The 24,233-nt window shown below is 49.8% G+C and overlaps 1 protein-coding gene across 4 annotated transcripts in view; it reads right to left on the bottom strand.

Annotated features, from left to right (window-relative positions):
- The window catches only part of Ntn1 (netrin 1), a 189,764-nt gene extending 173,268 nt beyond the window's left edge, over positions 1–16,496 (bottom strand). For 2 of the 4 annotated variants that reach the window (XM_076936578.1, XM_076936580.1), the window contains exons 1-2: positions 16,362–16,496; positions 1,176–2,257 (exon numbers count right to left, since the gene is read on the bottom strand). In XM_076936578.1, coding sequence (XP_076792693.1) covers positions 1,176–2,193 — 1,018 coding nt within the window. In that variant the 5' untranslated portion in view covers positions 2,194–2,257; positions 16,362–16,496. Of the gene's footprint in view, positions 1–1,175; positions 2,258–2,680; positions 2,852–3,005; positions 3,054–16,361 lie in introns of those variants that run through there. The other 2 variants (XM_076936579.1, XM_034507051.2) reach the window with 2 other exon arrangements.
- Positions 16,497–24,233: the final 7,737 nt, after the last annotated feature.

Raw genomic sequence — 24,233 nt, 5'->3', positions numbered from 1 at the left:
AGACTTGCAATGGCTCTCTGGGGTTGGGAGGGAGGGGGGAATCTGTATGTTCACAAAAGATGCTCACCAAATGGCACATTATGGACTAAGTGATTTTCATTACAATCACTGTCTGATTTAGACATTTACCATCTAATACTGAAAACGTGCTCCCGCTCCATTCTCTCTCTCTCTCTCTCTCTCTCTCTCTCTCTCTCTCTCTCTCTCTCTCTCTCTCTCTCTCTCTCTCGCCTGGGAGTTTCTGCATCAACAAAGTTGTACAATTCAGAAGTAGAACATATCCTTCCTTATCCTCCTTTCTGACCCAGGTGTATTCACCAGTGCCGGGTTTGTCAGATTTCTCTTTCAGAAATTGAAACTCCAATAAAAATGTAGACGGGGGACCCTTAGTTAATTCAAAACTGCTCAATTTCACGAAACTTCGGAGCTAAAAATAAAATAAAATCTGGTAGACTTCTTTTTTTGGACAAGGATTGAATTAGTTTAAAATAATCACTGAGGTATCCTTTGCAATCTGTAGATAGCAAATAATTGAAATCACATCACTCTTCTTTTGCTAACACAAACACGCTGTTCAAATGAGGAGGGAAAAGGGAAAAGAAAAGGAAAATCAAACTATAAAAAAGAGAATTGGAGGGTGCAAGAGTGACATTTGCTTGGTACCCAACTGGCTCCAAGCTGCAAAGAGCTCTCTGCCTTCTCCCAAGGGATCCGTGGTTGTGGCTCTGGAACGTCCCCGGTCCCCAACCGCGCGCCCAGCTGCAGCCTTAGGAAAGGGGGATGGGGCGGAGGTGAACCCCAGGCACTAAGCAAACTGAGAGGAAGGCAGTGAATGTGTTTCCGTTTGGATCTGGGATTAGAAAGACCTGTCGGCAAATTTTCTCCAAACCACTCCCTCCACCCCCGACCTCCGGGGGCACTTCACCAGCCGCCTCTAGGTTTCGAAGTGGGTGAAAGGATGCAACACCGGGTGTTGGGCGAGCCGACAGACCGCTCTGATCTCACCCCTCCCAGGTCCCATAGGTCTCGGAACGGTTGTGCCGTCCCCGAAACCCACAATCCCGCGATGCTCGGACTTGTGGCGTCGGTGCTCCGGAGAACCCGCCGCTGCAGGGTCCAGGAGCCCCCGCCCGAGTCTCCACCCACCGCCCGCGGCGCCGCGGCGCCCCACTCACCCACGCACTCGTTGGCCTCGCGGGCCGTGGCACGCTGCCAGGGCCGGTCGTAGTGGAAGGGCTTGCAACGGTCGCATTCAGGGCCGGCCGTGTTGTGCCTGCAGTCACACACCAGACTGTCGTCTCGGTCGCGCACGCAACGCGCAGCGTGGCCGTTGCACTTGCAGCGGCCGCCAACCTGCAGGTCAGACACTGCATAGTAATAGGAGTCGCGCGCCAGCTCCGAGTCATCTTCGTTCTCGTCGCCAAACGTGTGCAAGCGGCTGAAAGCCACGCGGATGTCGGTGGCCGTGACCCAGTCTTGCAGCACCGGCGAGTTGTCGAAATCGTGCGCCGAGGGCCGTCCGTCCAGCGTGCTGAAAGCGATCAGCCCGCCGGAGAGTGGGCGCATGTCGGTGTGCGAGTCGGTGCACACGGCCTCCTGCTCGTTCTGCTTGGTGATGGGCGCGCGGTGCGGCCGGTTGTACATTTTGCGGCACTGAGTGGAATAGAACTGGAAGGGCACCCACGTGCGCCCATAGTCCATGGACTTGTAGATGGCCATGGACTCTGGCCGCGGCGAGCAGAATTGCAGGCTCACGTAGGTCACCTCAAACTTCTTGCCGAGCGACAGAGTGAGCGTCACGTTGTGCGGGAACTGCAGGTAGTTCTCGGACTGCCAGCACGTCAGGTTGTGCGGGTTGTTGAGGTCGGTGAGGAAGGCGGGCGGATGCGCTTTCTTGGGATCCGAAGAGTTGCAGAGGTGACACGAGCGCAGCCGCTCCTCGCCACGCTCGCTCACCACGCAGTAGCGCGCCGGGGGCCGGCCGCAGGTGCTGGACACGCGCACATCCTTGCCGAAGGCCGCGTTGACAAAGTCCGGGATGCAGCGGCGCGGATGCCCGTTCTCATCCGAGCAAGGATCAGGCTGCGCCGCCTGGCCGGCGAACATGCTAAGCCCGGGACCGCCGCGCACCGCGCCTACCAGGCACGCCACCGCCGCCAGCGCCGCCAGCGCCTCCCACACAGCGCGCATCATGCCGTGGCCAGCTTGCCCCGGCCCCGCCGCGCCGAGGAGTCGGTCCGCCCGCCGCACCAGGCGCCTGCGGAGAGAGGGGAGCCGCGCTCAGCCAGCCAGCAGCCAGCCCGCCCCGCGCCCAACAGCCCTCAGTAGGAGTGGAGGGCGAGTGCCCCGCTCCCCAGGGCACCAACCCCGAAACTGCACGCTTCGCTTCCCCAAAATCCCGAGGGACCCTGAGCGCAGGGGCCTCGAAGCCTGCACCGCCCGCGCCCATTCCTCCCGGCTTCTCCGGCCTCCCCGCCAACCGAGGAGCATGCCCGCGCCGGTCTGCCCATCCGCAGCTATGCCCATTCGCCTTGCTCCCTTAAGTCTCGGGCGCAGCAGGGCTCCAGGTCCCCCAACCGCGCACGGCTCAGCGTCCTTTTCCTCCCGTCACCTGGGGTCCTTCATAAATACCCCCTCCCCAGTCGCGACCCCGCTAGGGACTCCGCCTAAGAGACTTTACCTCTAAGTGATGGCAAAAGAGAAAGAAAAGTTTGCCTGGCCCCAGCCGGGGAGCCCGCGCGCCGGACGGCAGAGAGCCTCTCGCTGGCGGCTAGCAGGCGCGTCCTGTCTCAACGCGGGCTTGCCAGCTCCATGCCCGGCGCGGCCGCTGCTGCCCCAGCCCCGGCCCCGGCCCCGGCCGCCACCGCCGCCACCGCCACCGCCACCGCCGCCGCCTCTTCCTCCCGAGTGACGACGCGGCCGCCCGGCTCCCGCCGCGGTCGGAGTGCTGCCCTGCCCGCGCCCGGGGCGCACACACACACTCACGCTCCCTGGCGCGCACTCACACACGCACGCACGCCCCCGAAGGCTCCGCCGCCGCCGCCCGCCAGTGCCGCTGCCGCTGCCGCCGCCGCCGCCACCACTCGCGCTAGGAGTGGGGGGCGGAGGGGAGCGCGGGGGCGGGGCCGCCGGGCGGGGCGCCGGCCAATAACGTCGGCAAGCAGCCGCCCGCTCGCGAGCAAAGTTTTAACCCCGGGAAGAAGAAAGTTAAAGCCAACGGGCCCGGGATGCTCCAGAGGGCGAGAGCGAGCGGGTGGGAACCTGGGAGCCGGAGAAAGAACAGCAGAGACAAAGGGAAAGCGAGAGGAGCGCCCGGGGAAACCCCGGAGAGGGGGCAGGGCCCGCGCGCACCCTGTGGGGGTGGGGTGGGGGCGAGAACGGCTTTCTCTCTCCGGGTCCCAGCCAAACACATCTGTGTTTGTTTTCTTTTTCTTCGCAGAGGTCCAGCCTTCCTCTAACCCAGCCTGGTGGCCCCGGTGGCACCACGCACAGGGCCTTGCCCCTATGGGCACTCGGCCCCAGAGGCGTGAGGAAGGGGAACTAGAAAGGGACCTGAACTCCCCGCTCTTTACTCCTGCTCCTAGGCTCTAGGGGATGGCGGCGACAAGAGACAGTGCCTAAACCTCATGGAGTTGTCACTGCCTTAGGCCCATCTGTAAGGAACGAAATTTATTTTTAGGCCTGGAAGCTGTGGTAGACTCGAGGCTAAAGGCCTCGGACACACCTGGATAGTGGCCTACTCAGAGCTGTCCTGAACTTCAGAGATGGGGCCAGTTCAGTCCTCCCGAGGTCCTCTGAAGCTGACTTGGCACCTCCGAGATCCTGTGCTGTTGTTGTTGTTGTTGTTGTTGTTGTTGTTGTTGTTTAAAAGTATCCCTAGGAAGATTCCCACAATAGCTTTGCATAATACCAATTGGCTCTACTTTTCAGTTAAGGATGTTGAGGTCTCAGGGGGTAGGGGTAACTTCCCCAAATCTCCGGCTACTTAAAAAAAAAATCTGGATACAGTAATCTGGGCTCATAGCCTGAGGCAGTGGTGTTCTCCTGTGGGTGGTGGTGTGGTCTTGCCGTTTCAGCTACTCTGGAGGCCAAGGCTTGAGAACTATGGTAAGCCCAGGGGTTCAAGGCCAACATGGGGAACATAACCCACCTCAAAGAAACCTGAGCTTTCTTGCCACATTTGTCTAATGGATAATCTCACCCAATTACAGACTCATGGAGTGTCGTCAGGCCACCCTGCCTCTGGGCACACTCTCTGTTGCCTTAACAAAAGAACTGTGGACGAGAATGGTAACCTTTGGCTGTCTTGCAGCTACAGCCAGAGTTCAGAGGGGAGAATCTACCCGGCTGCTAGCTTGAAACATAGTTTCTGTTAAGTTTCTTTCTCATTTAAAACGTGATTCAATAACAGACCTGGATGGAAAAACTCCACTCCTGGTTCTGGCCCAAGGGCTTCCTTGCTTCAATCATTAGCTCTATCGCCTGCCTCGTTCTGCTCCTTCCACTCCCATAGACTCCGAGAACCTAAGAAAGGGCTTCAGGGATGGGCTGACCCAGCCCATTCTCCTTGGACGAAAGCCCTTCTTCCTGGTCTTCCCGAGAGCTGGCCACCCAAGCCAGCTCTTCCAGGGAGGCAAGCCAGCCACAGCCCAAGGAAATAAATCCATGTCATTGCAGGGACAGTCTGGACTCACCCTTGGTCCCTGGGGCTGTGTTTTAGCTTTGCCTGTTTATGTCGTTGACCACTTTGTGCTGTTTATTTATGCCTTGCCTTGTGGTAGAAAGGACTGCAGGTGAGTTACAGGGGTACTTAAAACATAGCAAAATAACATAAATCAGAAATGAGGTGGAAGGGACTACAAGAAATGTTTAACCATCGTGGACTTTGACATCTCAGTGGTATGCTGGAAGGAGACACGAGCACTTGGAAGAACACAGTTTGGAGCCAGAGTGCCTGGATCCAACTACTGCCTCTGCTGTGTGGCCCTGGCAAGTCTTTGCATCTTTCTCAGCCTTGGCTTTCTCACCTATTAAAGAAGGATACCAATATCTCTACCTCATAGGATCCTGAGCATCAAATGAGTTGACACACAGGAATATTGCAATTTATAGTACATATGCTTACACAGTGTAATTACATAATAACTCAAATAACCTGCTACATATATGTCTATGTAAATACACATAAAACCAGGGCTGGGGTGTAGCTTTCTGGTACAGTGCTTTCCTAACATGCAGAAGGCCCTTGATTCAATTGCTAATACTGCGTGAATAAACAAACACATACACAGAAAGCCAGCCATTTGGTGGATAAAGAAGCTTTATGTGTTTATCAGTATTAAATTGCTGAAGTGACACAAAATTTTTAATTTCTTCAAGAACGTTTAATTCTGTGGAAAGAGTTTCCTGACGTTGGAAAAGCAAATTGGAAAAACATGCACAATCTAGTGTCATAGCTATTTTTTAAAAAAGTGTTCATTAAGACACATTGTTAATAGTGGTTACGTCCTGAAAGGGAAATGACTCGTGATGTTGGCTTATCTTTGCTGATATGTTCTCAATTTTCTATAATACAATAGGAAGGAAAGCTAAGAGAGAAAAGGCAAAGGGAAGACAAAGTAGACTCGGGAATAATGCCAAAATTCACCCTGGGATGGCCTATTCGCCTCCTGTGGGTGGGCGACCAATTTGTTCCTAAGCTCTCCCGCAGCCAAAATGAAAAGGAGACCATGTCCCTCACACAATTCCTAGTGTCCATGAGATAAAAACAGCTATTGCTCAAGAGAATTACAACTCTTCTTGGTACTAAAATCAGACAGGAATTTCTCCTGGGGGGCCTCATAAAGGGAACACAGTGTGAGGTAATGAACAAACATCCCCCTGATAGTCACAGCGGTGAGCTTCTTGGGGCAGACGCTGTGATTAGCCCTCCATATAGGCGAATGGTATCGCACCAGAACAAGTCAGGAAAACACATTCTGTCCAGGAGGGGTCAAAAAGGGACAAATTGGTGCACTCAGCTCCCTGACCTCGGCACATCCTGGAGCAGCCAAAAGAGTACAGAGTTTTGGCCTTGCTGTTTCTGCAGAGAGCTTTTGATAGATCTTGTGAGACAGCAAGTTTGAGAGGCAGTGAGTTTGAAATTACCCTCCATGGCTTGTGGTTTTCCTGCAGTGCTAGACCAGTGGGCTTTAGCAGGGAATGGGGAGACATCACTTTTTATTTTTATCATGGTCATTTAAAGCCTAACTTGATCTTCTTCAGTTCCTCTTGCTAGGTAAGACGGTCCTTGAGTTGCAATCTAAGAGGTCTGGGTCTTCTAGAATATACTAGAACGTCTTTCTTTACCTTTATTCAAAATCCATTCACAACCCCCAACCCCCACCCCCACCCCCACCCCACCCCGCCTCTCTCCTAGGCAAAATGGTCCCATTTTTTTCTTTCCGTGATTTCATGGAACTTGGATTTCTGACCAGCCTGCAGTCTCTCCCAGTACACTCTTCAGTTGTCAGTGTCCCTTTCTGAAACATGCTGCCTTTTGAGGAGACAAATGAACAAAACAGATGTCCGAGTGTTCCTTCTCCAAGTGGGGGTTATAAATACACCCCAGGAAGGCATGTCGGGCTCTGAGCAGCGGGATCCGGGGTACAAATGAGTTCAAAACAACAGAGGAGCCCTTGGGTGAGAAAGCAAATTCCCAGGTGTTCCGACAAGGAATTCGTGAGGAGGGAGGAGCCACCATCCTGGGCTCACAGCCTTTCCCACCTGCAAAGCTAAAGGATGACACAAGCAAGGAAAGGGAGAAGCGGGCAGTGCAGACTTAGGAGTGGCCTGAGGAGAAGAATCTGGGGTCTCAGGTGTCTGAGCAACTGATGAACAAGAGTGTTGCAAAGAAATGAGGTGCACTGAGCAGCGACCCTCACCTTGAAGGTCAAGATAAACTCTGAAGGGGGGGAAAAAGCCACTGGTGACCTTGACAGGACATTGCTGTGGAGTGGTGAGGACACAAGCCAGTCCCTTTTAGGTTGTGGAGTGAAAGTGAGGTGAGAAAGGAGAGATAGCAAGTGCGGACAGCTTCCAGTAAGCTCGTTGACAAGCGGTAGGAAAGAGAGCAGGGCCTAGCAGGAAGGTGATTTGGGAGGACAGCAGGCCTGGGCTTTCCACTGTTTATCAGATAAGGCTATTCGGAACATGCCTTCTGTGATAGAAAGCAGCCTGAAGGAGAGGTGACAATGCGATCACTCAGGTGGTCTGAAAGCTTCCCAGGTTTCAGTGAAATAGGAAGTGACAGGATCAGTTGAGAGTGGGGGAAGGCCCGTCACACGGAGGTTTGAGGGCATTGGGACTGCATTACGTCCTTGTTCCCTAAGATAAGGACAATGGCTTGCTGGGAAGGATAAAGAACCCACTGAGCGTGATGATCCTTTGTAAGAAAGGCAGTAGATAAACAGCCCCCACAGTCCTGGGAAACACTTGTAAATACAGAACCTCTGCAGCCCCTGTAAACCTTAAAAGACCTCTGTGCTACTCTACTCGATCATTTGGCCAAGAACTATATGTAGTTATTTCAACTGCAGCATCAAGAAATTCAAACCAATGACATTTAAAGCAGTTGTTCAGCAGTTGTTCAGTTCAGCTTTGGAAAGGGCTGCTATGGTGCGTTTTTCCCTCTCTGAGACTTCTTCTGGACAGAGCTAAGGAGAGGATTCAGGAGAACAAGAAAGAAAGAAAGAAAGAAAGAAAGAAAGAAAGAAAGAAAGAAAGAAAGAAAGAAAGAAAGAGGGAGATGACTGAGGAGGCCAGAGCTCAGGACTCTACAGGTGGAGGGGGGTGGGGAGAGGTGATAAGACCCATGAGGACCAGCAGGGGGTGGAGGAGAAGTAGGAAGGTCCCTGGAAGGAACAATGACTTAAAAACAAGGAGGTCAAGGTGTTATTTATGTTGTAAAAAAGCCCATGCCAGCCTTAGGCTGAGGGAGAGAGTCTCAGGTGTCACGCAAAGTGCCTCAGAAGCAGGTAAAAAGTGAAATCGACCTTTCAGTGGCTTTGGAGGAAGTGTTAGAAGCAGGACAGCCTTGTGATGCTGGTTTTAAAGAAGCAGGAATCTTTGGGGTGTTGTTCCTGATGTTGCTTTAATAAAGATGGAAGGAATGTAGGTGGACTGAAGAAGATAGCTAGCCCTGCCTTGAACACCAAGCATATGTCATATGGAGCAGAAAGAAAACTGCAGGAGGAATGGGGTTCCCAAAGAGGATGGGCTGTATGGCAGGGCAATCAGTGAGCAGCATGAAAATTTAAAGGAGGGTGTAGCCGAGAGATGGGGCACAGAGAGCCAGGGCTAAGGGTCTGGGAGGAAGAGGGCAAGGAGGCAGAACAGACCTCAGAGGAAGGAGCTGAGTGACCTCCATCTACTAAAAACCCAAGATCTCTGTCTTAGGTATTTATCACTTTACATTAGTTTTTATTTCAGTGTTTGAGATAGAGCCCAGGGTCTTATACATGCTAAGTCAGTACTCTACCGCCGAGCTATCCACCCAGCACACAGGTCCTACTTGTTTTGGTTTTTGAGACTAGATCTTACCTCATAGCCCATATGGCCTTGAACTTGAGATCCTCCGTGGGAACCAGGCACACACGTAAACATTGACATTCATGCAGACAAAGCCCTCATACATACAAAATTAAATATATCTTTATTTTTTGTCGTTGTTTTTTTTTTTTTTTTTGTTTGGTTTTTTTTTTTTTTCAAGACAGGGTTTCTCTGTATAGCCCTGGCCTCGAACTCAGAAATCTGCCTGCCTCTGCCTCCCAAGTGCTGGGATTAAAGGCGTGCGCCACCACTGCCCGGCCCTAATTTAAAAAAAAAGTCTGAATTGAACAGTGGTGGCTCATACCTTTAATTCCAGTGTGTGGGAGGCAGAGGCAGGAGGATCTCTGTGAGTTAGAGGCCAGCCTTGTCTACAGAGTGACAAGACAGCCAAGGCTACACAGAAAAACCCTGTCTCAAAAAAGAAAAAAAAAAGAAAGAAAGAAAAGAAAGGAAAGGAAAGGAAAGGAAAGGAAAGGAAAGGAAAGGAAAGGAAAGGAAAGGAAAGGAAAGGAAAAATCTGATACAGGAGTGTGGGGCTGTTAGCACCGATGGGCAGGTGGGAATGTCAAGGCCTCAATCCTGAGAGAGGAGAGAGGAGCTTGTGGTCTTCCAGAAGTGTGAGCTTTGGCCTGAATCCATTGGACTTTTGAGCACCTCTCTGCTTCAGGTAAGAAGACAGACCTAGGAAACCTGGTTCCTGGAACCCCAACATGAACCAAAAATTGTAATCAGAGGCAATGTGGGGGCATCTGGCCTCTCTAAATTGATCGTGTTCCCTTGAAAAATACAAAGAAGTTGATTTAGGCTACGGCTTGATTCCTGTTCATCGACTTGCTTTTGGTTTAACTTTAAACAAGTTGTTCTATCCATAGAGAATCACATTAGTCATTTTGAAATGGAAGGAAACACATCCAATTTTTATAGGCCTGTTATAGGGATTTGAAAAGTGAGGTTGTTTCATATATGATAGGCTTTTGTTTGGTGTGTGTGTGTGTGTGTGTGTGTGTGTGTGTGTTGGGGATCTAATGTAAGGACTCACACACGCTAGGATAGTGCTACACCCAAGCCCCAGCCTGTCTTGTTTTTAATAATTGCAACCCTCAGATCTACTTGCCAGATCTCTTAGCCTGGAAGAATTGGGGATGTCCTTTCATGTCAAGCCTTCTGGAGTCTGGCTCACCAGTCTGGCTACATGGGTACTGTTCAGGGGACTTGCAAATTCCTGGAGTGTTCTGGAGATGGAGTTAGAACATAAGGAACAGGCCTGTGGGATGCTCAGGGTTCTGGAGATTCCTCCTTTACTCAGGGTCCTTTATCTGCATCTCTAGGTCAAAGTCCCACCTTGTGCAGGCTTGGCTGTGCAGGCTTCCTTGTGCAGATTCCTGAGTTGAGTTGAGCACAGAAATCAGTACAAATCCCAAACCCATCCAATCCTTTCATCTACCAGGGCTCTTTGAAGGAGGAAAGTGCATGTGGATAAGAGAAGCCAGCAGATGTCATTTATTTTCATTTGCAAAAACACTTTTGACAAGATCCCACCCTAAGTCTTCCTAAAATAAAGAAACTGGGTCACAGTGGGGGAGGCTTTGTCATGGATGGGAGATCTTCCCTGAGGAAGAAAACAAAGGGTGCAAATGAAAGGATAGGTCCAGGGTAAAGAAACTTGTGGGGGGCCTTGAGCATAGGTCTGAGACTCTACTCATTAACATTTACAGCGGAAGGAGAAGGTGCCCTGGCTGAGACTTGCTGGCTTAGAGATGACCCTGGAGTAATGCCACTTCAGAGATGATACCTAGACAAATATCCTGTAGGGGTGGACACAGGACAGGGACAGGTGTATCTGGACACAGGTAATTTGAAAAAGAATGGAAGGATGTTAGCAAAGATGGGGAAAGTATTCAAGATTCAAAACAAACTGTTTCCTTAAGAACAGACCCAGGTGCCTGTTGCCACAGTTCTTCCCTGAGCAGCGTGGTCTTGCCCTCTACAGTACATTAGCGTCTCTAGCCCCTGGCCTCTAAGTGCCAGTAGGTTCACTCTACACATGCACACATGCACACATGCATACCACATCACTACTCACATTTATCAGTTGCCCTTGGAAGAGACACCCCACCCCTATTCTCAGCCACTTGAAATTTGGACATGTAAGTGGCAAATACAAGAAACAAAAAGGAACCAGTAACACTCTGGTCTTCACATATGACTCAAGTTCTCCTTTGGGTCCTCTTATTATAGTCAGTGGTCTCCCCTTATTGTTTCTAACCCCCTCTCAATGCTGAGTTCTGAGCTTCTGGGGCACTGCTCTTTATATTCAGGTATTGTGAGCCCATCGGCTGGAGTCCAATCGGAAGCATCCTTCCTGATCCAGAACCCTGTCCCAAGTGAATGAACGGCAACTTTGGGCATTAGAAAGATCCCTGTAAAGGACTCGGATTAACAGAGACCTTGAGAGTTCCTCACTCAAGATGTTTATATTCTGGGGTCAGAAATCCTCCATTCTTCCATGGGGCCAGAGAACTCCCAGAGGAGGATCCTTGGTGGACTAGTAACTGCTAGGTTGGTGATACACTGAGCAAACAGAAGAATGTGTCACAGACCAACCTGGGGATGCAGGCCAGAATTCCCAAGGGTGTTACTGTGTAAAGTCAGTGGCAGGCCTTAGTGCCTCTTCTAGTGTGCCCCCCCCCCCTTCCAGATTACAAAGAAGGAAATTAAGGCCAGGGAGACTGAGCAGGCTACTTCAACACTGATATCCCCAAGAGATGACTCCAAGACATTGAATGCCTTGTGGATTGCCCACCCAACCGCACCCAGAGAACATCTGCTTCTCTCTGCTCTGCTATGTAGGTGTGTGTGTGGGGGGGGGAAGATCATGATTTTGATGGGGAAACTAGTTATTTTTATTGAAAAATGATGGCATTAGAAAGTTTCTATGTTTAAAGGTGTAAGCTTCTGTTAACCACAAAATTCAATTATATGGAACCATTTAACTTTCCCCAAACGTCAGTAAAATGAGGTATTACGGGTTTGTATATCACATGGAGAAAATCTAGAGACTTGACTCCAGCAGGCAGTACAGGAGAACAGACACGGATCACTGATTCCACACAGATTGGGTAGGTACACGGACATTTCAACCATAATAAGGTGTCAAAGGAAACTAGGATTGGTGGAGGAGCAGGAGGGAGCCCTTTCCTCACTACAGAAGCTGACATCAGCAAGGCCACCATGCCAGCCCCAGAACGATGCCAGAGACTACACACAGCTGATGGATAAAGCCCAACCTAGGAGGCCACTGCCACGCCTGAGGCTGAGCACCTGGCTTATGGGGTCTCACAGGGAACTCCTTGGGTGGTCAGCAGACCCAAAATTGTGCACCTGCATTAACATCCTGTGATTCTGGGCAAAGTACTTCACCTTCCTAAGCATGGTTTTCCTCTAGAAAAAATAAGGATAGAAACCCTCTTTTCTGTCCTTCCTTCTTCCCTTTCTTCTATGGGTATCAAGAGGCTTCGGGGTAAAGCTCAGTGATAAAGCTCTGGCCTAGAAGGTTGATTAATCTCAACGGTTAACTTGTTGAGAACTAGAATCACTTGGGAGAAGGGAATCCCAGGTGTGGTATGTGAGGGATTATACTGATTAGATGAATGGAGGTGGGAAGACACGCCCACTGTGAGAGACACCATTCCCTAGGCTAAGATCCTAGACTGTGGTTTTAAAAGTGAGCTGAGCACAAGCACTCGTCTTTCTCTGTTTCTTGACTATGGAAGCAGTACGGCCAGCTTCCTTAGGCTCCTGCTACTGTCCCAAACTGTGAGCTGTGAACCTTGAGCCAAAAATGAACCTTTTCTCCCTTAAATTATTTTTATCAGGAAGTTTGTCACAGCAACAGGAGAAGTAATTAATATACCTAGCAAACCTAAGGCACTAGGTGTAATCCCTAATTCTATAAAGCAAAATCACATTCAAAAGACCTTGAAGTGTCAGAAGCATTAACCAATTTTAATTCATGAAGAACCAGTTAGCCAGGCACTACTGCCATCCTCAAGGGGACCACTCTCTTGAGAGGGACACAAACTACCCTGGACAATTGGAGATTATACATGGGGAAATGATAACAGATATCACAGACATATTGGACATTATTAATAAATTATTACTAATTGATAAGACAACATACTTATTTGGTAGATTAACAATAAAAAGTGCCCCCTGCAGCTGGGAACTGATGAAGTCATGCAGTCACAACCATCAACCATAGTGGCAGCTAACATTTTTGTCGCACTTTGCTCACCGTTGAGAGACCTGGGTGGTTGGAAGGTTATAGTGGTGATGAAGTTGGCTGTGAAACTGTCTTAGGGAAGACAGAGATGGAGACCATGTGTTAAGCTGTAGGCTCATTAGTGTATCCTAAACACCTAGCATAGAACTTTGCAGAGTAGAGAGTAGACACCAAAAACAAAAAAACAAAAAAACAAAAAAACAAAAAAAGTTTGCTAAGTGAACTTAGAAGACATATATGGAACATGGATTTCTTGGTATCCAGGAGCATATCTGGAGCCCAGACTGTTGGGTCTAATTCAGTTCTTCCTCTAGGAACTATTTTTTCCATCAGTTCTTCACTGACGTGGCAAGTCTTGGCTTTGCCGCAGAACTTGGATGATCCTCTGCAATCTCATCATCTGTGATGTGCAAATGTGTGTCCAATGTCCCCTGGCTCCAGGGTAGGATCCAAGCTCTTTCACTGGGAGCCAAGGCCCCTTTCTTGTACTGGGTAGCATCACCCAGTATACCAAGGGCTCAGGAGATCACTGCCTCCTGCCTGGGCCCCCTCCCCTAAGATCTGATTTTCTCATCATCTGGATAGTCTCAGCAACTCACAGCAAAGGGATGAACCAAGCTGACCTTTCTGGAGGTTTGTTTAAAGCAGAACAATGTTTGTCTTGTCCAAACACTATGAATTACTCCTGAGGATCCTGCCCAGTTTTACAATCCACAGCTACAAATGGCTTACATAAATAGGGACTTGTCCCTCCCCCGGCCCCTCTCCACTCCTAACGGTTTTTTCTTCCCCTGACCACTGCCTTTCACTCTTTCAGTCCTTTCTGCCACCTCACACCCTCTCCTATCCTGTGTCTTTCTGGCCCTGTGTGGTAAAAGGTCAGGTGCTACATTTTCTAGGCCATAGCTCACACCTGGGTTATTGCTGGCCCAGGTCCCACTGAGGTTAGCTGCTCTGTCCCTGCTGTGGACATATTTCCCTTGCTAAGGGAGCCTCTGAACACAGCTATAATGTCTGTGCAGGGCTGGCAGTGTGCAAGGGTTAGAATGCTGGTTTGGGGACTTGGTGTCCAGTCAGCCAATAGCTCTCTTAGGCCAGTCTTCACCTGCTGAGCTCCTCTGTTACTGCTCTGATTGGGTGCAAATTCTCGGGACTTGACAGTAGTTTCTAGAAATTGGTTCTACTCATTATGCCACCAGTCTGGTTTTGCTGATCAAATAAGAGCTATGGAGAGCAATCAGAGTTTGTGAGCCTGGAAGAGAGGGGTCTTCTGAGAAGAGCCCAATGTGGGCTGCATTTCTTTAACATGGTCCCTGTACCACTGGTATCAATATTTTGGGAAGTTCATTTAAAATGTAGTGTTCTGGGCCAGTGAGATGGATCAGTGGAGAAAAAACACTTGCCATCAAGCCCAATGACCTAAGTTTGATTCCCAGGCCCCCACACAGTGGAGAGGACTGCCTCCAACAAGCTGTCCTCTAAGTTCCATATGCAGTGAGTTCAGGCTACAAAGAGAAAAATAAAAATGTAAAAGCCTAAGTGTATACAGATTTAAATAAATTAATGTGGTGTTCTGACTATGCCCTCCCCTGCCCTAGAGTCCCTTAGAAAGCAGTTTGTAGGAGAGTTGGAGTCTACTACCCAGTTGCAGCAAGGGGTGGGCGGAGCCATCCTGAAAGAAAATGCGGGGTTGCTAACACTCCAAGGAGGTGTTGGTGAAGACTTGGGAAGATGCCAGGGGTGTGTGCTCTCCGGGCTGGTGGCTAGAGGTGTGGGTAGTGTGTGGGATCCTTCTACCCGGAGCCTCCAGCACTTGGGCCAACTGTGATCTCATTTACCCTTGTTTTGCAAACGAGGAAACTGAGCCTCAGAAGGGAGGAGTGACTTCCAGTCAAGAGTTGGTGAGTGGCACGGAATTCCATCTCAGGGCACACCCTGGCCTTTTCAGAACCGCCCCCCTTCCTCCCAGCCCTTTCTCTGCTGGTCCAGCCCCTGAAGGAGCCAAATCTACCCAGCTAGGTGGACACACAACGAGCCCGGTCCTCAGAAAAGTCAAGTCCCAAGAATTTCTCTCTGGATGAAGGGAAGCCAGCTCAGGCCTCTCAAGACCCCTGCTGTGGGCATTAAGGTTGCGGCTGCAGCGCAGAATCCTGGTGCACCGAAAGACAAGGGACACCACCAGGGAAAGGCCTCAACATTCAAACCAAAAGGCTGGGGGGGGGGGGGGGGTGTCAAAGTGGGAGCTATTCTTGAGTTAAGAAGCCACTTAAAGAAAAAGCCTCGGCGTGAATTCCTATTTCCCCTCACACACACCCCTCCCCAAGTCAAAGGAAGGACAAGATATTGCAAAGAACCCAAAATAAAGTCTAGCTCTGGTCGGGATTGCACCAGCCGGACCCTGTTTTTACACAACCTTTTCATTCCAGTCGCAATTTATGACAGCTCAGATCTCACTGTGTGACCTTAAGCACCCACCGACGCTTTTGACCAGTTTTGGACCGATGATTCCTAGTGCCCTGGCTTTAACATCCTTGTGTTAAATTAGCTGCGCCTCCTTCCAGCTCGGCACTTGATTTTTCTAATCTAGCTCTTTGTCCCCGGTGCCCTTAACCCCGGCTTCCTGTTTTCAGAGTCGCCTCGGCCTGAGCCTGGGTCCAGCTCTATTCCAACTTTCCCGTCGAAGGCCCTGGGCGAGTGATTCTCCGGCGCGCAGGCGGAGGCCGGTGGGTCCGAGGCGCGGGCCGGGGCTGTATGGAAATGGGCAGAGGAGCCGGCGGGCGCGGCGGCGATTTATTCTAGGAGTGACAGCCCCTTTGAGCGCTCGGCGAATGGCATTTTCTGTCTGTGAAAGCCTTTCTTCCCACCTCTGTTCAGATTAGCCCGGGGTATGAATGCGCCCATTATCCAGCCCGCTGACCATTCTGAAACGCCAAATTAATTACTAAGCACTGAATCAGGCGCCCGGGCCGGGGCACTGGGAGGTGTGAAAATAGCGAGCGGCCGGAGATGAGGATTGAGAGGGGCGCAGCGCGCAGAGGGACCGGGAGGGGTGGCCCGAGGGGCGGGAGCGGCGGGACTCCGTCGGCTTGGCCAGACGCCGAGCGCGACCTGCCGGTGTGACCGTGAGCGACCGCAAGGCGAACGGGCGGGCGGACAGGCGGGCATAGAGCCGGGGTCGCGGCCTGGAGCAGGCTGGGACTGGCGGGCATTGCTGCTGCCAGAGCGCACCAAGTGCTTCGGGCTGTGGCTCGGGTGTGCTTCCTGCTGCGCGCGGGCGGCTGTCTCTGTGCACCGCCCCGGGTGGCCGCCTCCAGACCGCCCCAGTTCAGGGCCACCTCCTCCGACCCCGAGCAGGACGACAGTTCGTGCTGAAGCTGCCCTCCGCGGCCTTCCAAAAACTTGGGCGCCACCCTCCGATCGCAGCCCCAGCCAGAGCTATTTAGCGTGGAGCAGACTCTAGACTGTCTCCACTGCCCGTGACACTTACCTGCAGTAGAGGAGGTGAGGGTGGGATGGGAGGACGGGATTCCTGGACAGCGGAGGGAAGCGAGCACTGGGTAGATCTTGCCGGATTGCGCCGCGAGCGGAGGAGCGCCCTCTTTTAAGACTCTTCCCCCAGGTTCCGCCAGGTGGTGTCACGCCTGCCCGGCCCTTTGAGCTTTTTCGCTCACCGGTCACGCTGTCGGATCTCAATGGCTCGCTCCGGTCCTGCGGCCTGCCAGGTTAGCTTCAAATTAGGGGCCATGAAGGAGCTCGGACAGTTAAGGAGGACAGAACAAACTTAATTGGAGACACTCTAATTCCCCAAAAGAAAGCCAGCTACTCACCTTAGCTTTGGGTTGGTCTGGGAGTTGAAGAAATCTGGTGTTTGGCCAGGATCTGGGAACGAGCACGGGCGAACAGAGGGCCTTGACCAAGGACAAGTGACTTATGCCCTGCCCCCTTCAAGTCAAGCTAAGCGGACCTTGGTGCTAGGTGTCTAGCAGGTCTCCTTTCAGCAATTACCATTTAAATGACTAAAGAGATGGAGAATTGTCTCCATTATCTCTTGGAAATGGGTCATTTACACCTATGAGAGAGAGAAATTTAAGGTTACCTGAGAGCGGGAGGAAGGCGCTCCACCTTTCTCTAGAGAGCGCTACACCTTTCTGTTGACCTTTCTCTAAGACCTGGATACCTTAGGCGGTTCACGACAGACACTAGAGCCTGAGAAACCGCGGTAGAGCTCAACTAGAATTTGAGTTTCAAGCTATTATTAAAATTTTACATTGTGGGCCTTCGATATCAATAACTATTCACTGACACTTCATACTGCATTATTAACTTTGTCTTCGTTATTGACTGACACCCCTTTCTCGCAGTAGCCCCCCTTGTTCCTGTATTTTCATTAGTTTCTCATACCTTTGAAACGCTCCTGTGACTAACCTTTGGTGAGAGGTAGTGAACTTTGTGTTGTTTGTGCTTGCTTGTTTGAGGCAGGGCCTCGATATGTAACCCTGACTGGTTTAGAGCTCCATACGTATGTAAATCAGGCTTGCTTCAAGCTCACCGAGTTCCACTTACCTATGACCCCCGCCCCCCACCCGCTGGGATTAAAGGTTCGGATCTCTTGGACCAATGTTTAGTCTTTTTCAAAACAGGTCTTGTCAATGTAGCTTCAGCTTGACTGTAACTCCACCTGCCTCAGCCTCCAGAGTGCAGGAATTAGAGGTGACACCACTATACCTCTGATGACTTTTGGAGCCTTTACACTTCTCGGAAAGCCTCTGTTCACAGGCCCCTGGTTAGAGATAGGATTCTGATGTCTCAGCCTTTTACTTACACTGTAAAGTGGGGATGCTGTCAGCAACAAACCAGATAGAAGCTGATGCTGTTGCTGTCCACTGCAACTAAAACATGGCAGGGGAGGACCAGTTAGCTTAATAAGGCATGGTTATCTGTTACTAGTTAGTGGATCACTGTCTTCCTGCCTGGATCTCACTATGTAGCTCAGGCTTACCTGAGGTTTGTGGGAATCTTCCTATTTCAGCCTCCTCTGTACTGTTTTTTGTTTCTTGTTTAAATCTCTTCTCTCTCTCTCTCTCTCTCTCTCTCTCTCTCTGTGTGTGTGTGTGTGTGTGTGTGTGTGTGTGTGTGTGTGTGTGTGTATGTGAGGGTGCCTGCTTGTCTGTAGGTACACGACATGCCTGCAGTTATCTTGAAGACAAGAAGAGGGTATTGGATTCCTAGATCTGGTGTTACAGCCAGTTCAAATGTGGTTGCTGGGCACTGAATCTGAGTCCCTTTCGAGAGCAGTAACCATTTTTAGCCACTGAGCCACCTCTCCAGGCCTCCCCTCACTTTTTGCTTTTTTAAAATATTATTTTATGTGTATGAGTGTTCTGCCTGCATGTACATACATGCACCATGTATGTGCCTGGTGCTCCTAGGGCCAAAGGAGAACATCATATCACCTGGAATTGAAATTAACGGATATTTGTGAGCCCCATGTGGGTGCTGGCAATCAAACATGGATGGGTTCTCTGCAAGAGCAACAAGTGGTTGCAACCACTGAGCCAAAGCAGACCCTGGCAGAGAGAGGGGGGGAGGGAGCGGGAGATGAAGGAGGAAGAAGAGGAAGAGGAAGGAGAAGAAGAAGAGGAGGAGGAGGAGGAGGAGGAGGAGGAAGAGGAGGAGGAGGAATAAGAAGAGGAGGAGGAGGAGGAGGAGGAGGAGGAGGAGAAAGAGGAGGAGGAGGAGAAGAAGGAGGAGGGAGGGGAAAGGAAGAGATGAAAATAGAGAAGAGAAGAGAAGAGAAGAGAAGAGAAGAGAAGAGAAGAGAAGAGAAGAGAAGAGGAGTGTGTTAGAATACACATTCCCCATCCAGAAGGCAGAAGCAGGTAGATCTCTGTGGGTTTGAGGCCAGTTTGGCCTACATAGTAAGTCCCAGCCAAAGTCTACATATTGAGAACTTTATAGTGTTGTTGTTCCATTCCTAATGGCGACCTTGAATGAGTTCCTTGTTCTCCCTTCACCTACACCCCTCTCTGTGGTTGCAGTGGTCCTGTTCTGCCCACACTGTCTAGGAATCTGTACGTTATAATTAAGAAGTAGCAACAGATAGTAAAAAGTTTTGGAGAGGATGTAAAGAAATTAGAAACCCTTGATACAGTGGTTCTCAACCAGTGGGTCTCAAGCCCTTGGGGGGAGTTGAATGTTCCTTTCATAGGGGTGGCCTAAGACCATGGAAAAACAGGGTATTTACATTATGATTCTAACAGTAGCAAATTACAGTTATGAAGTAACAATGAAAATAATGTTATGGTTGGGGGTCACCACAACATGAGAAACTGTATTAAAGGGTGGAAGCATTGGGAAGGTTAAGGACTGCTGCCTTAAGACTGGTAAGAACACAAAACAATCCAGCAGTTTCTCAGGAAATGGGGGAGGGGGGACCCTGAGAGTCAGTAGTTCCAGGTTAGGAATATTCCCAAGAGAAATAAGAACACATTCACACAGAACGGATATACAAAATATTTGTAACAGTGTTATTCATAGCCTCAACACAACCTAAGCAACCAGCACGAAAAATTTGAAGTGAAAGTATTCTGTGACCATATAACGGTGCATTATTCAGCTACGAAACAAAATGAAGGATTGATGCATGCTACAAGAAACATTACCCTAAGCGGAAGAGGCTGGTCATAGAAGGCCACATGTATATTATATGTTCCCATTTATAAAAGAATAGGCAAATCCACAGACAAAGAAACTGAATTAGCAGTTGCTTAAGAAAGGAACTGATAGAAGGAAATGGGAAGGGACACTAATGGGAATAATGTTTGCTGAAGCAGAGAGAGGCAGTTTTTAGGAGGGTTGCACCGTTCTGTGGATGCACTGAACACCAGTGGTTTGTACACTCTCAGTGGATGAGTAGGGTGAATTATATCTCACTAAATACTAAATACTAAATAAAACTCCATTTAATCCATACCAGGTCCTAGGATAAACGCGAGCTACACAGAAGGGATGCAGGCTCTGAACCCATGAACCCTACAGCATAATTGGTGGATTTTGCTGTCCCAGAGTCCCATGATCTTTTAGAAGAATGAAATAACCTCCTTGCACTGTAGTGCAAAGATTTCCAGCGCCAACGAAAGTACAGACTTTTCCACCAAATCATACCCTAAGACATAAGTATTGAGTTTCTGTTATTTCTCTGTCTTTGCTCTTCTACTGCACCGACACAAATGGCTGAAGGTCTCTCTGCAGACGCAGTACTATCTTTGAATCAGAGTAGTGATTCCCATGACAGCAGCCACGTGCAAGCCCACAGCCATGTTAGCTGGCAGCAAGTGTGGAACCCTTACCATGAGGCTTCAGATCTCAGCCTTGCCTCTCACTGGCTCCTTGAGCTTCCTCAAAACACTCATTTTTGCCTTCGTTTCCTCGCATGAGAATGAGAATAAGAGTGTCTATGTCCTGAAGATTTTGTAACACATGAATTAATATATGTAAAATCATGGTGTGGGGTAGTCACACAAGCCACTAGGTGGCGCAGGCGCACCACTTCGGGCAACAAAGATGGCTGCCACGCACCCCCCCTCCCCTCCCCCCTCCCCGGGTCCCGCACAGTAAACTGTGGGCTTTGGTAAACGATGTGGGTGATTCGCCAGTGCTGTAGCCGTGGGTCATCTGCACGTTATATACGGCAGCGTCACCTATAATGCAACAACGTTCTCTAATTAGTGCCATTAGCTGGAAAAAGTTGTATTTAATGCAGAGAAAAACAGTCTACAGATCAAGGGCTTACAGCCTGGGCAGAGCTCAGCACCACGGCTGCTTTGTATTACCACCCAAGCATGGTGCAGCCGCCCGCAGCCAAGGTCTCTCACAGCTACCTTTCAATCTATAAATAGTTATGATACTCCCTGAGCATTCTCAAATAAAGTTTATAGATAATATAGCCTTCCGACATTCCTAACTTCCTCTTCCATATCAGCTAAAACGTCTTACTAAGGGTATGAGAAAAAGCTACACACAGCAAAAGCTTATGTAAGTCCGTTGACCTAAGGACATAAGATGGCATAACAAAGGGGGTAAATACTTTCGTCTGGGTCTGGGACGACCAGGGAGACCACAGTCACAATGACTGGTAGAGATGTGATTTAAACCCTTTGAGTAGCATGCCATAAGCAACATGATTTTTCAAAGTGGTCACAGTGGTCAAATAAAAAAAATAAATGTATATTACAAGACAAGGTAAAGTTGATCTTTGCCTACCAAACTGTTTTTTTTTTTTCTTTTTTATCTGCATGATGTTTAGTGTAGTATTGAGAAAGATACATGAAAAGGGACAGCTCTGTTGTACATGACTGTCTTCTATACCATGCACTGTAGGCACCTGTCACTAATTGTCCCTGGCTACTAAATAGATGTGGTGACCCCCTACTCCCAATGCTGTGGCAGCCAAAACCACTTCCCCACAGATTTCCAGTTGAACAATAGGCTCTCGATTGGGCACTAGTAGTTCAGGATCAAAATTGTTTGGGCATTCCTAGCAAGGTTGGCATTTGCTCTGCTTGGAGCTGAACTTGTAAACGGCGCTTATTTATTTATTTTTCTAGTCTACACAAACATACTTGTTTGGAGCTAGGGCTGGCACTCAAAGAGGGTTCCAGAAAAAAGGAAGACCTTTTTCTCTAAATCTTTCCCCTCGTGTTTGCCCTTTGTCCAGGAAGGGAGACCCAAAGGAGGGTGGCCTTTCTTGTCAATCTCACACGCAATCTGGTGGTCTCTTGGAGGCTTTTAGCAAAACCCAACTGGAAAGTAAATCAGCAAAGACATAATCCTGATTTTAGCAACTGGGGCCAAGGCCCTGGCCTGGGAGAATTACCTGTGCTCTAACTGCTCAGTATGTCAGTCACAAGCTATTCTTGGTGCATCTTTTCAGGAGTGAACCTAGTGAGCCCAGAGCTCCTTCGGACAAGGCTCTGACATGCTGGCAGGTATAGGCTTGTTCATAGGGCTTGTTCACTATATTCAACTCCACCTGCATTGAGGCACTTTCCGGTTTGTACATCTGGCCCTTCCTTTCTCATGCAGCTATGGCATATCCCTGCCCACCCCCACCCCTTAACTTGTGGCTTGTTTGTCTTGCAAGGCAGGTATGACATGGCCTGATCCCCTCAGTGGTATTCCTGGAATTTAACTGTGCTAGTAGATGCAGACCCAAGTGTCTCCCATCCGCCTCACGCATTCCATCACGTTGGCCAGTTGACATCCCTGAGCCATCTGGTCACCCAGAGCAAGGAGTCAGATGTTCAAGAATTCTCTCCCAGACCCTCTGATCTAAAAAGGGCAGCTGAAGGACCGGAGTCCATCAACAAGCGAAGGAAGGGATTGGAAAACTGTGATTGTGACTCTCCAGACTCCCCATCGCTGCCATTCAAGCCTCAGCTTCAGATGTTTCCCGCCCAGGCATCCACCCACACACTAGCAGTGTGTAAGCAGTGTGGTTTATTGAGGGTGCAGACATTTATTGACTCCTTTGGCATGTGAGGCTTCAAGGACACAGAACTGGGCAGACACAGTTGTGGACCCATCGGGCTACAAGCCTGGTGAGAAAGGCAGACATTTAATAAACAACATAAATGTCTGTGTGACTACAATGCAGATAAGCAATACAAGGAGAGATGAGGCTGGGGAGGTGCTCAGCTGTGAGGAGCACGTGATACTCATGCAGAGGCCCTGGGTTCTGTTCCCAGCACCTACATGGTGACTCACAACCTCCTATAGATCCAGTTACAGGGGACGGAATGGCCTCTTCTGACCTCCATAGCCACCAGGCACACAAGTGGTATGCATACACAGGGCACTCATACATATACAGAAGATGAAACTAAATATATAAAATAAATATAAACCTTAAGAAAAAAAAGATGTACAGACACTCCAGGAGCTGGGATTCTGGGCACAACTGGGGATTAGACACTGAAGTTGAAACTTGAGGTTTGGGAAGGTATTAGTCAGGTGAAGAGAAAAGAGAGGAGAGTTTTCCCTTGGCAGGGACAGGGCAGGTAAAAGCTAGGACCCTGGGGCAGCCTGGGGTGGTCAAGAAGCAAGGATAGCACATATTGATCACTGGCTATGTGTCCAGCCTGTTCTAAGAGCTGGACCAGTACAGTGCTTCTAATGAGGAAACTGAGTCAAAGGGGGTCAAATCGCCCTGAAGTCACAGCGCTGCAAAGCATCAGAGCCAACATTTGGACACAGGAAATCTGACTTCAGGCCTGGATCCTCAGCCCTCTGGCAGAGCCCCTTCACAAAAGATAGGAAGTCACAGTGTCAATGGTAACACCCTGCTGGGTGCAGGTAAGAAGATAAAGTTACTTTCCCACACCTGTGGAGCCTGGAAGGCCAGCAGGGGGATTTTTTTGTTTGTTTGTTTGTTTGTTGTTTTGTTTTTTTTTTGTTTTTCGAGACAGGGTTTCTCTGTTTAGTCCTGGCTGTCCTGGAACTCACTCTGTAGACCAGGCTGGCCTCGAACTCAGAAATCCGCCTGCCTCTGCCTCCCAAGTGCTGGGATTAAAGGCGTGTGCCACCACCGCCCGGCCAGCAGAGGGATCTTAAAGGTGTTTTCTTTGTCACCTGTATCAGACGCCTGTTGTTGCACCTGTGATAGGACCAGGGCTTGATGCATACTAGGTAAGTACCCTTCCACTGAACTACGTCCTCAGCCAGAGGACAGGCTCTTTAAGAAAGAGAAAGAGGCTAACTTCTCAGATAAAAAAAGAGAGTCATGAAGAGAGAAAGAGGAAACCTGGAGGCAAGAATGGCGTAAGCACGCTCACCGTCTTCATCGTGTGCTGACAGTTGTCGGCAAGGGGCAGATCCTCACTTGGTACTTCCTGTAGGCTGAGCAGTCTTGTGAGTGCATTTTGTTCTTGGAGTCATCATGTCAACATAACAATCTCATAAGGTCAGGGTTGCCCCTCTCCCCATTTTAAACTAAGGAAACAGACACAGAGGTTCCACAACTTGCTGATGTTGCACTGGGGACATGGCTAGGCTGGATTTCTTAGCAGACATGGTCTGGGCTCTGCTTTGGTGGAGGCTGCTGAAGCACAATCCCGTGGTTCTCACCTGATCGGGAAGCACTGTCACACAGCCTTGGGGTTGTTGTCATGGCTACCCTATCATACTGCCTCTCAAGTGCTTTCAAAGCTGCAGGTAGGAGGGGAAGTGGGGGCCGGGGAGACTGAGGAACTGGCCTGGTGTGGGACTGGGGTGGGTAGGAATGGCTGACCTGAGCTCATTCTGCCTTTGGGGACGAACAACATTGGTGCTGTGCTCAGCCCCAGTGGAGATTGTTCCCACT

Source organism: Arvicanthis niloticus, chromosome 6, assembly GCF_011762505.2.
Source record: "Arvicanthis niloticus isolate mArvNil1 chromosome 6, mArvNil1.pat.X, whole genome shotgun sequence".
In the NCBI taxonomy this organism is placed as follows: domain Eukaryota; kingdom Metazoa; phylum Chordata; class Mammalia; order Rodentia; family Muridae; genus Arvicanthis; species Arvicanthis niloticus.
Note: the sequence above shows the minus strand (reverse complement) of the source record. Positions and strands in the feature narration are given on the sequence as shown.